This window comes from Pipistrellus hanaki (assembly GCF_964339955.1).
Source record: "Pipistrellus hanaki genome assembly, chromosome: 18".
Taxonomy (NCBI): domain Eukaryota; kingdom Metazoa; phylum Chordata; class Mammalia; order Chiroptera; family Vespertilionidae; genus Pipistrellus; species Pipistrellus hanaki.
In genome coordinates, this window is record NC_140520.1 from 23,902,278 (window position 1) to 23,914,969 (window position 12,692).

Sequence of the window (12,692 nt, forward strand, 5' to 3'; positions counted from 1 at the left end):
TTCAGCAAAAAGACAAGATAACTGGGGAAAAGAAAGCAATTGCTGTGATGCCTTGTTAGGTTCCATAAAGAAAGAAGGGATGCTAAAGGCATGTTCCTATAGATTGAGTTTAAAAGAAGGTTCTAAGGAGTTGTAGCTGGACCAAGTTGGGGAATGAAGTGTGGGCATCAGAGAGTGACAGCTGGGAGGATGGGAGGTTGTGAACCTCAGATTGGACTCCCAGGACAAGTATTCTTTAATCCAGTTGTGGGTAGCTTCCCTGAGAAGATGATTAATGTAGCAAATGAATTTGTCTGTGAACATAAATTAACTGTCAGATTTTGAATCTTTCCTTTAAGAAGAACTATGAAGATCTACTTTTATATGCATTGGCGTCTATGACTATTGCGTATTTTGTAAAATTATCCCTTTTTGAGCACCGTAACCATTTTTAAAGACCATTTTTTTTAAAGAGCAGCTAAGTTATAGAGATTTCCTATATACCTCCTGCCCCCACACATGCATACCTTCCCCCATTATCAGCATCCCCCACCAGAGTGGTACATTTGTTATAAATGATAAGCCTGTACTGACACATCATTATCACCCAAAGCCCATAGTTTACGTTAATGTTCACTCTTGGTGTTGTACATTCTGTGGGCCTGGACAAATGTACATGACATGTATCGATCACCCTCTGTGCTCTGCCTCTCCCACCCTGCCAATCCCTGGAAACCACTTATCCTTTCTTTTACTGTCTTCATAGTTTTGTCTTTTCCAGAATATCATGTAATTGGAATTATACATCAAGTAGCCTTTTTAGATAGGCTCTTTCACTTAGTAATATAAATGTAAGGTTCTTCTATGCCTTTTCATAGTTTGTTAGCTCATTTCTTTTCACCCATGAGTAATATTCTTTTTTTCTGATGTAATAACCAACTTTGGGTAGTCAAAAAAAAATCCTTGCCTAATTGAGTCATGTACATATATGTTAAGCTTTAATGGTATCCTTCTAATATGCCATGAAATAATAATGCTAATTATTATTTTCCACGTTTTTCTAAGTCACATGAGAACGTAAGTCTAAACGTTAGCTTTCCCCTTTTATTTGGAAATTCTGTGGTTTTGGAAAATTGTTATAAAAAGACCCAGTAAAGAAAAGGCAATGTAAGAGTCGTGGCTAAGCAGCATTCAGCTGAAGATTTTCTAAGCAAGAAAGAATAAAACTTTAAAACTTCTATCCTGCTTATCAATTATACTTACTGTCTTAATCTATTTTGGTTAATCACCCAAAGAAGCTCCAGAATTTATAAATTTTTGTTTTTTTATTCAGGAAAAATAATTAAATGGAAAAAATACTGAAGTGTAAGTATTTTATACTAGGAATTACTTTAAATGGACATCAAGGCAACAAACATATCCTTATGTCTTATATTGGGAAAATAAGAATCGTATGTATTTAAGAAATCTTGATACATACTTGTTGTTAAGATTTTGTCATTAAAATAGAATCTAGCCTTTGCTGTGTACCTCTGAAATTGTTGTCCATCTCTTATTAACTGAATTGCATAATCACACTATACTTTGGGTGTGATTTTTTTTTTCAAATCCAACATATAAATTCTAAGATATAGTCCTTGCTTGTGTGTTTTATTGCCAATGCACCGCCTACTGGTAAGTCAATGAATTGGCGGCTTTCTTTCTGAGATTTAATAGACCTTTCCTCTAGTCTAGCACTGCCCAATAGAACTTTCTATAATGAAGGAAATCTGTGTATTTGTCCTACATGGTGGATACTGACTATATATGGCAACTGAGTACTGAAACAGGGCTAGTGCACCTAAGGACTTGTTTTGAAATTTAATTTCATTTTAGATAATTCAAAATTGAATTTAAATAGATATGTGTCCAGTGGCTGCCATATTGGATGGCACAACCAACTCTAGTCTTCTCTAGAGAAAGAAGAAGAGCAGAATTTTAGGACATTTATTGCAACTTTCATGTAGATTAACCATTATCATAATTCGTTTGAAGTATAGCCATTTAGGATTAATTTTACTTTTTGAAAAGGTTGTAGCCAGGTCTTCATATTCCCATTGATGAGATGATTTGAAAATCATTTGATTCCATATCTTTGGGATATTAATGGCGTTTGCCTCTTTTCCTAGGCAGTTGAACTCTGCTCATTTTTTTAGTTGGTTTTTTGTTTTCATTCTTTGCTCTTTGGAAGGAATCTCGGGCCCCTTGTATGAACTCTCTTCTCTAGTAGGCATAGGAAAACTTAAAAATGTTAAAATATATTTTGTTGCCATTTCTACTCATTGAAAATTAAGTAGCCTGGCCAGTGTGGCTCATCAATTGAGCATCAACCCAGGAACCAAGAGTCACATGCTCATGTTGCAGGTTCGATCCCCAGTAAGGGGTGTGCAGGAAGTAGCCAATCCATGATGTTTCTCTCTCATCGATGTTTCTATCTCTCTACCCCACTCTTTGTAAAAATCAATAAGAACATATTTTTAAAAAGAAAATTAAGGAAAAATTAAGTGAGCAAGCACATTTGTTCATTTTAAATCATTCTCAGTGAATTTATTTATTTATTTATTTATTTATTTACTCTTATTGTGCAAGCTTCATGCTTAAAAGTTATTTGGAACCAAAACTAGCTGGATTACCTCCCTAATCAGAGATGGAAGTAATGCATTTCTGAACAATGTTAATATGTTTTAAATAAATGGATTGAGCTTAATCAGTAGATAAACATCTGATAGGTTAGGACATGGCTACTAATTACAATTCTAAGCAGGCTCAATGTAACTTTGTTAAATTAGCTTTTCCTATAAGAAATACAAATATTTAAGAGAGCTAGAGATCCTGTAAAATAGATTTTACAGTCTGTGCAATTCAACAGAAATTGGGTTCAATAGTTAAATACTAATTATTTCTAATTTCTCTAATACCATCTTTGGTTGGTATTAGATCATCCAGCATTTTAGGGGATTATATTAATTTCAATGAAAAATATATTTGGGAATAGTTGTAAACCAGTTCTGTTATGTTTTTAGACATATTAATCAAAATCCTACTGTAACATGAAGCCCCTCTCATAAATCACCTCCTTTCTGAGTACTGTTGGCTCTTTGTTCTGGTATCTTATCAAATTATTATTATTTTATGCCAAACAACTTAGCCCTTAATCACAATCAATTTCAACTGTTCAGTTCTTTCTCCCCTATCATATTATATACATATACTGGGTGTTCCTTTTCTTAATCATAGTGCCTTGTACAGAGGGGAAAAAAACAATGCATGTTCGCCTAACAGATGTATATCTCTTAATTGCTGAATGAATGTCAAAGTAACAATAACAAACTATAAGGAAGATTTGAGTCTAACCTCATTTTTCATGTTCCCATTTTAACTTCCATGGCTTATGTGAATGACATCACCACTTTCAGGTTCCATTATGTAAGTACTTTCTTATCCACTTGTAGCACATGTAAGCATATAACTGCTTACATTTAAAACCACATTTTATAACAAAATCTGATAATTACCTCATGAACAACTTGTAGAGAAGTCATTTGGAAGCATTGTTTAAGTTAGTTCACCCTAATTTAAAAAGTATGTCGTATGAGTAAGTTTTGAAAAATTCTATGAAATAGTCTAAAGCAATTCATCACTTTCAAGGTGGCACCGTAGCTGCTAAATTTCCAAAGGAGTTCAAGTTAGATTAATTGGGGTAGTGTTTACTTACATGACATGAGTTTAAGGCTTTGTTTAAAAAAGGCTATTTTCCTATTTATCTGTGAAAAGAAGAAAAAGTCCTTATTGATTGTACTAGCTGTCCCAAAAGGAAGGTTTTTGAAGAAAGATGAACACAGGTATCCTGGTTAAATCTGAGCATATTCACTATATAACTGACATTTCTGCACAATATCATGCTGACACATGGAAATCACAGGGCCAAAGCCTCCTTTCTTCTTCATGCCATGTCTGTGTGGACAATAGATGCGTTAATTTGTCTTCTGGTGTCAGCAAAGGGAGGCTGTCTGTCATTAATTAATCCATGTCACCCGAGAGAACATTGCAATGGAAAGGAAATATTTCTTCAGATGATTGATGAAGTAAGTCCCTAATGACCAGAATTACTTCACTAACTATGAAATGGACATAATCATAACCATATGCTCATTACATCATCATGACTCTTTAACATGGTCGAGGTGACATAGGTATAAGTGTGATTTTTGCTATCAGAAAAATGTGCAAAAACTAAATTTATCTACTTATATTGAAATTTTTTATAAAATTTTAAAAGTTATTTATTTTTTATTGTGATCTTATAAATTTGGAGTATCAAGAAATATCTAAAATTTCAGAAGAATCAAATAAAGTGTATTATTTATTAATAGGACATATAATCTAAATAGAATATGCAAGTGTGAGTGCTGTGATCAATTTTCATTTGTTAATGCCTCAATAAAATACACGTTGATATGTATTTTAAACACTGTGGCACTCATTTTATCATTTTTGTCATACTTTATCATATAATGGGATATTAGTAATAGCAAAACTTAGATATTGCTGTTTTAATGGGCGCTTATAATTCATTTTGCCAATTCACCATTGATAGTGTGTTAGGGCACCTAAGTCTTAAAGCAGTGTTTATAATTTATTCTTAGTATCATATTCCATGTTTACCTTTTAAAAATCATTGGGGAGAAATTTTTAAAAATATATATTTTATTGATTTTTTACAGAGAGGAAGGGAGAGGGATAGAGAGTTAGGAACATCAGTGAGAGAGAAACATCGATCAGCTGCCTCCTGCACAGCTGCCTCCTGCACACCCCCCACTGGGGATGTGTTCATAACCAAGGTACATGCCCTTGACCGGAATCAAACCCAAGACCCTTCAGTCCGCAGGCCAACGCTCTATCCACTAAGCCAAGCCGGTTTCAGCTGGGGAGAAATTTTTTAAAATGTATATATTTTACTTTTGTTAAAATTGAAATATAAAGGATGAATTAATGCCATAATACCTTATAGCATGCCATGTGCCCATTGCTTTATCAAATGAAAAGCAAGTTGTTATTTATGATGATGGTGTTGATGGTTGATGATGGTGGTGGGAATAATAATGATGTTGGTAATGGTGATGAATGTGGTGGTGAAAAGAGGCTGAAAACCAGCTTAAAATACATTATTTCACTTAAAGGCAAAAATTGGACTCTGAACTTTGACAGAGTTGAACTATGGTTCTTTAATTTGTTGTTCTTGTTCCATTAAAACTTCACTAACATGAGGGATTTTTTTATTCTAGGAATTAAAAAAAAAAAAGTACTGAAACAATTATATGAAGTCTATTACATCCTTACTTAAACTAATCATGCAAAGGCTGAATCAGTATCTCTATTCAACTATTATTTGGTGGAAATCCAATTTTGCTTCCCTGTTTGTTCACATCCTGTCTGATTTTCTTATCATCAGCAGCAATATTCTTTCCAGGGCAACGGTAAATTTCTCACCTTCTGTGGGGTGATGTCATCTCATCTGTATGTTGCACACGGACTTATTCCGTGACCCCGAGCAACACCCTATATCCAGGCTTTATTTGAGAAATGACCTCTTAGCTCTCTGCATCCTGGTTTGGGAAACTGACATTTATTTTCACTTTGATATCTGAACTACAGAACATACCAGTGGGATTCTTGCTGGGAGAGATGCCAGGTCCGTTCTGGCAGACTCCATTGGAAGGCACCACATTCAGACAAAAATCCAGAGAGCTGCTGAATCTTTGCAGCAATCCTATATCAAGACTTGGGAAACATTTCATTTTCGGAAGTTGGGGCTGAATAAGCGTGGGTATTCCGTAAATTCCAAAGAGGAGGAAGTCTTCATTTCCCCCCTCGCCCCCTGAAACTTGTCTGCAACACCCCCACAGCGTGCGTAGTCCAGCATTTCAGAACTGATGGACTCCAGATGGAATTCCAATTTGAACTGACTGGCCATGGCCAGTCTGCCCTTGACCTCACACATTTCTCCAGCCCTATGTTGACCAAGAAGAATCTATGGAATAATGAGACTATCAACCAAGTCCACAGGCCAGAACAACCCTCAGAACATTAACTTCAACGACCATCATTCGAAAAGCACAATGTAAATAGGGGGAAAGCAGGGACCGTTGTAAGCTGCTGGCAATTAGGCAGTAATTAGGTTTGTCCAGTGGTGCAGCTGCCTAGCCTAGCAGTATCTCTCTCAAATGCACGGGGATTCCACAGACTAAATGTTTCTTAGTGAAACTAAGCCACAATTTGCAGGCTAATTTATAGTGAAGATATGTCATAACTCTATCCAGATCTAACTGACTAACTGAATTTTTCAAATTGCTTTACAGTAAAAACCCAATTAAATGGGAAACTGACACCATGCATGTCTGTTTGGCTTATCAATGTACCCCGAATAAGTTAGCACAGAGCTTGGAACTTAATAAATGTGCAAAAAAAAAAAAAAAAAATCATGTGCTATTTAACTTATTTATTTTTGTTGATACTCATGACATCTATTTCAAACATTGTGAAAATGAATTTCCTTTTATTTATCTTATTGAGTAGCAGATATTTACATTAAAAAAGTATTGAATAGTTTTTTTTGGTCCCTTCTTTGAAAAGTAGGTCTTAGTAGTAAGATAGTTGTAAATGTGTCATTGATTAGACCAGACATAGCAACTTCCCAGCCACCCCAGATAATTTTTGTTTCCTTTTTGACAGTAAATTTCTGATTTAATATTTTATTTTCACAACTCTTTCTGCCATAAAAGTGGAATACAAATTGGAACTTTGAATAATGAATGTGTTTTGAATAATTAATATGTTCTGTGACTCTATGAACATGAGGCAAATGTTCCTGAGTGGCTGGCAGACATAACAATTCTCAGAGCCAAATGACAGGTTAGGAATGGCCCTGTATTCCATCAACAGTTTTAAGGGTCTATTATTTACACGTCATTGCATAACATGTAAGTGATGTTAATTAAATACTGTAGAATATAATGGAATATGGAACAATATGAAAGATTTAGTCTCTACCTCAACACATTTGTAATTTAATAAATAAAAAAGAATGAGCAGTTCAAACAAAGCAGTCAGTAGTCAGGATAAGTTGTGGCTCTAAACCTGAGTTCAGAATAAGAAAGAGGCAAAAAAGATCCTATTTGGGACTTTACCTGAAAACAGGTTTACAGTGAAGTTCTGGACAAGCACACACAAGCCGGCGATCAGCTGGTGGGAGGAAGGAGCCACAGGGTAACCACTGGAGACACAGAAACGTGACATCGGGGTCCTATTTTGCTCTCAAAGAGAATTGACTTCTGCTTTCATTACCTTTGGCTTCCCTCCTGCACCGATGGGGCAGACCCCTGATGGGGATCACCAGGAGGGCACCTTCCTGGTTCCCACCATGGCACGGTCACCTGCCTGCTGCACCACCGTAGCCGGATGGTGGAGAACATGAGCATCACCAGCTGGTTCATCCTGTCCTTTGAGCTCTTACATACCTTCCCTTTGAGGTGAAGGGCCTCCAGAAGCCAGAGGTGGACCCCTGTGATTTCTAACCAACAGAGAGTCCTGGCTGTGACCGGCCTCCTGGGGCCCTTCCCAAGCACTGTGTGTAGATGGCCCCAAGGGAGCGAGTCTTCGTGGGGCCCATGGGCCTGGCAGTGCACCTCAGGGCGCCTTCTTCATCAGCCCGCAGCGCTCCAGGACCACTGTGGCCGTGATGGGCAAGAGCAGGGTCAGGAAGAACCTCAAAATGTGGGCCTACCCCAAGAGTATGTGGAACAGCAGTGGGGACCTGCCATCTTTCAAGAAAGGTGTCCTCTACTTGGCTCTCCAGATCCAGGTGCCCCTCATCCATGAGGTGTGCTCTGCCATCTGCAACCCAAGTTGAAGCTCTTCACCTGAGGAACAGTCCAGGAGCAGGTGCTGGATGCCGTCCCCACCAGTGGTGTGGTGGCTGACATTCCCAAGAGCGTGGACACCTGCTACCAGGCCATGTGGACCACCTTCTCTCACATGTCCAAGACACCCCAGGAGAACAGGGTCACTGTAGAGCCTGATGCCCAGGCTGCCCTGCAGCCAAGGCCTAGGGTTGGTGCTGGACCTGGCTAGTGAATGGACAGAGGGCCCACACCCCTCTCACATGCCAAATATTACTGTGTCCCACTCCTGCAGCACCCCTGGCTTTCATTCGGGCTCCTTCCTGTCACTAGCCTTGAATCCAGGCCCCTGTTATCCCTCAAAGGAAAGTCAGCTAGACCCTTCCCAATCTCTGAGTGCAGGCCTGTGCCCATCCTCATGCCTTCAGGATCCAGGAGATTGTGCAGGCTGTGGGGTTCCAGGTGGGCAGAGCTTCTAGGGCTTGTAAAAAATGGCCAGAGGTCAGTCCTTCCACTCTCCTGCCCCAGGTCTGTGGGGGGCAGAGGCAGGCTCCAGGGTCCTGGCCATAGCCTGCATCAAGCTTTTAAGAGAGGAAGGGCCCTGGGAGTCCAGGACCCCTGTGCAACCTGGGCCTTGGAGAGCCAGAAAGTGGGGTCTGCCCCTTCTGCGGGCTTTGAGGTGCAAGTCCTCTGAATCAGTACTACATTCAGTTGATTATTACTTTTTATAAATGAACTCTTGGAAGTGCAAAGGGAAAAAAGTGGAGGCGGTGTGGTGGTGAGCAGCCTGCAAGTTTGCTAACTGAGGAAGCTCCTAAAACCAAGGTAAGTTGGCATTTCATTGTATATGTTTCTTTTTTTTATTTGCAGAACCGCCCAAAGTCACCGTGATGCCCAAGAACCAGTCATTCACAGGAGGATCTGAGGTCTCCATCATGTGTTCTGTAACAGGTTATCCCAAGCCAAAGGTTGCCTGGACCATGAATGATATGTTTATCGTGGGTTCACACAGGTACTGGGTTTGTATCATGTTCTTTGTTTTTTATTGAGTGAGAAAAGGGAATGAAATTTCTGGACAGAACTAATCTGGCCAAGTCCCTATGGTTAAGGGAGGTTTGACCCAAATCCATGTCCTTAGGTTTTCTAAGTAGGCTAGGAAAAAAATAAAATAAAATAATAAACAATTCATCTGTAGCACATGAGGTCTTGAAGTCTTGAATTTAAAAGCTGGGATCAAGCGTGTTGCAGTACTTTGTGTTCAAACATAACGCCGTGACACTTGGTTAGCCTTGAATATCTGAGATGAGGATAATGAACTTAAGGTGTGATCCTGGGACTTAACAGGGGAGAGTGGAGGCAAAGGACAGAACAGTAGCTCCAACTGAAGTGTGTGCAGACATCCTTGGTAATCCCTGCTCACTTTTGCCATACTCCATTGAAATATTTTTTTTTCCTCTCTACTGGATGCTTTTAAAAGACATGGGGTCCTCTCATGCTCCAAGAGTGTAATGAGCATGTGGAACATAAACAGTGAAGTTTCCAGCTATTAGGCTTCCGTTCCTCTGGGTTTGGCAGGAGGAGCGGGGCTCAGGTGTGAGCCAGATTCTATTCCTAGACTCATCAGTGACTCACTGTGTGACACAGAGCCTTGCATCTCCCGTGTTTTTATTTTAAGGAACCGTTTAGCATAGCGGTTCTCACAGAACATGATTTCTGGGTGCACATTCCACGTCCTCCATAACTGTGGGTGAGTTATGGAACCTCTCTGCTCATCTGTAAAACACAGATAATAATAGTATCTAACTCATTGGGTCGTTTGAAGATGAAAACCATTGATACATGTACAGCTCTTAGAGCAATTCCTGGCTCACAGAAGTACTGGATACATAGGATCTATGATTATTATTATTAATTATTATTATTACTCTTCAGCTTGTAAAATGATGATGCTAACCATTTCTGCAGTCAGCAAAAATATAACTCTAAAATAGTTGAAGATAATTTGGAAGAAAGATGCCTTGATACTGTTATTAGGGTATTTTCTATTATATTTCTTCTTGTCCACAGGTATAGGATGACCGCAGAAGGTACCTTATTTATCAGAAATGCAGTTCCCAAAGATGCAGGGATCTATGGTTGTCTGGCAAGTAACTCAGCTGGAACAGATAAACAGACTTCTACCCTCCGATACATTGGCAAGTATCATCAGTTTAAAGGGCATTGGAAATAGGATGGATGTCATGTTAAGCAAGGTGAAAGTACTTTACTGAAAAGTAAGATTAGGGATGAGTTATGCCCAGTCTTGTAATTTATTATTCATTCTCACACAATGATGAAAGCAAACATTGTAACGGATTTAAGTTAAAAGTCAGGGAGTGAATAGTTTCATTCATCAGCAGAAATCAAGGAAGATTCCAGAGTGTGGAAGAGTTCCAGATTACCCAGAGTTCTGTCCTTCCATGGTTCACCTGATCTCTGCAGTATTTCACTTGCTAATTAATCCAATATGTTTTCTAGTTTACCTCAACTTCTATTTTTATATTTCCCACTTACATTCAAACTGTTTCTAACATTTCTGTCACATGTCAAATGTTTATACCATTTCTGTTGTTTATCTTGTCTGGATGTTTTCCATTTTCATCTTCACCTTTCCCCTTCAAACTCAAATATTTATTGAAGACGCACTGCATGACAATTATTCTATAATATAATATTCCATAATGTAATAGAAGAAAATATATTCTAATATATAATGTAATCTAATGTATAATGTAATCTAATATTCTAATATATATAATGTTAAACATGTTAATAATATATATTATAGAATAGAATTTTTTCTTTAATTTTGTCTTAAAGAACAATGGCATACATGTCCAACGTTAGTTTGTAAACTGTGAATGATGAATGACTAGCAATCCTCCTTTTCATTCATTCTTATTTGCCATTCGTAATAAGGTAGTGAAACAGGCCATGGAGAGGAAGGGTGAAAAAGATCCATAGTAAACATTGAGAGTAATAGTTGGTGTGTATAGATGAGGGAGGTCACAAAAGTGTCATAAATACTGCACCTGAGAGCTGGGAAAGATTCGGTCTTGTTTATAGAATTGGGCAAGGCACGAGGCAGATAACTTGAGAAGGGAAGACGGGAGATCATTAAACATGTCCCCAGAACACCCAGATGGAGAGGGAGCAGACTGCTGGGAATGCAGAAAGGAGGCTGAAACAGACTCTGCATTGCAGAAACGCATTTTGGCTCATTTTCAAAGAAGCCAAACTATTGGACCCATTTATTTAACTTAATTATCACCCGGATATGTAAAATGTGGTGCTGGAGACCGTGGAGTGTGAAATTTTTAAATTCATGTTAGCCAGAGTCCTTACTTTTCAAGAACTTGCATCATGGGAGTGGATATACTTAAAGAAATAAAATCAGGCAGGCAGGCAGCTAAGTCTACAATGGAAGTTAGGCAGAACAGAAGACTAATTTTTTAAAAAATATATATTTTATTGATTTTTTACAGAGAGGAAGGGACAGAGATAGAGAGCTAGAAACGTCAATGAGAGAGAAACATCGACCAGCTACCTCCTGCACACCCCCCACCGGGGATGTGCCTGCAACCAATGTACATGCCCTTGACCGGAATCGAACCCGGGACCCTTCAGTCTGCAGACCAACGCTCTACCGCTGAGCCAAACCGGTTTCGGCCAGAAGACTAATTTCTACTGGGGAATTTGCAAAGATTTCTCAAAAGACACAGGATTAAAGATCAGTCTGGAAGAAGGAGTGAGATTTAGAGTTGTGACAAGGGACATTTCAGGCAGAGGAAACGGCATTAGCAAAAGCAGGAAGATAGAGAGTAGGGCATGGTTTGGATTGCACATTGGAGCTCCATACCTTGTGAGAAGTAAGGGGAAAGCTATGGCTGGTTATGATTTTTAAAATATATATATTTTATTGATTTTTTTATAGAGAGGAAGAGAGAGGGATAGAGAGTTAGAAACATCAATGAGAGAATCATCAACCAGCTGCCTGTTGCACATTCCCCACTGGGGATGTGCCCACAAACAAAGTACATGCCCTTGACCGGAATCGAACCTGGGACCCCTCAGTCCGCAGACCGACGCTCTATCCACTGAGCCAAACTGGTTTTGGCTGGTTATGATTTTTGAAAGCCAAACTAGGGAATTATGAAAAACTGAAGGGTCTCTAATAGAAGAGAAACATGATTTTTGAGAAAACTATTTCTTGGCTTTGTTTAAACCAGGCGCATTGGAAGTTAGAACATCCTAAAATGTCCAGTTAAGAAAAAAATGTGTGAGTGAACTAAAGCATCAGGCAAAGGGAAGAAGCTAATATCAGAGAGGACAACAGAGTCCAAACTGGGAGAGTACTCTTCATAGATGCAAATTTTAACCTTGGCCTACAACTATCTCTGTAGTTAAACATGAATATCCTTTAAACCACATCGAAATGTTATAACAAATCCACTTGCAATTATATTATCCTCAAGTTCTAGTGAAGCCAACTCAGTGATACCATCATTGCTCCTTTGCTATGTTTTTATTACTGTTATCCTTCTTTCTGCTCCTTTAGTATTATTTCTATAAGATGTGTTCAGCTTTCAAAAAATTTTTCCTTATATACCTTTTTTTTCTCTCTCTCTCTCTCTATAAAGACTATTCATTTTCTAAATTTTTTTGACTTTTGTTTTATCAGAATTATTTTTTCCTGGTATCCTTTTTTGGCTTGATCTTTTCAACACACACATCTAT

At 38.4% G+C, this 12,692-nt stretch overlaps 1 protein-coding gene across 4 annotated transcripts in view; it reads left to right on the forward strand.

Moving 5' to 3' along the window:
* Positions 1-12,692, forward strand: part of HMCN1 (hemicentin 1) — a 343,610-nt gene that overhangs the window by 150,606 nt on the left and 180,312 nt on the right. For 3 of the 4 annotated variants that reach the window (XR_014793395.1, XM_084866565.1, XM_084866564.1), the window contains exons 12-13: positions 8,787-8,928; positions 9,984-10,111. Coding sequence is in view for 3 of the 4 variants with exons in the window: in XM_084866565.1 (XP_084722691.1) it covers positions 8,787-8,928; positions 9,984-10,111 (270 nt within the window). In the remaining variant the exon portion in view is untranslated. Of the gene's footprint in view, positions 1-8,786; positions 8,936-9,983; positions 10,112-12,692 lie in introns of all 4 variants that reach the window. The other variant, XM_084866566.1, reaches the window with a different exon arrangement.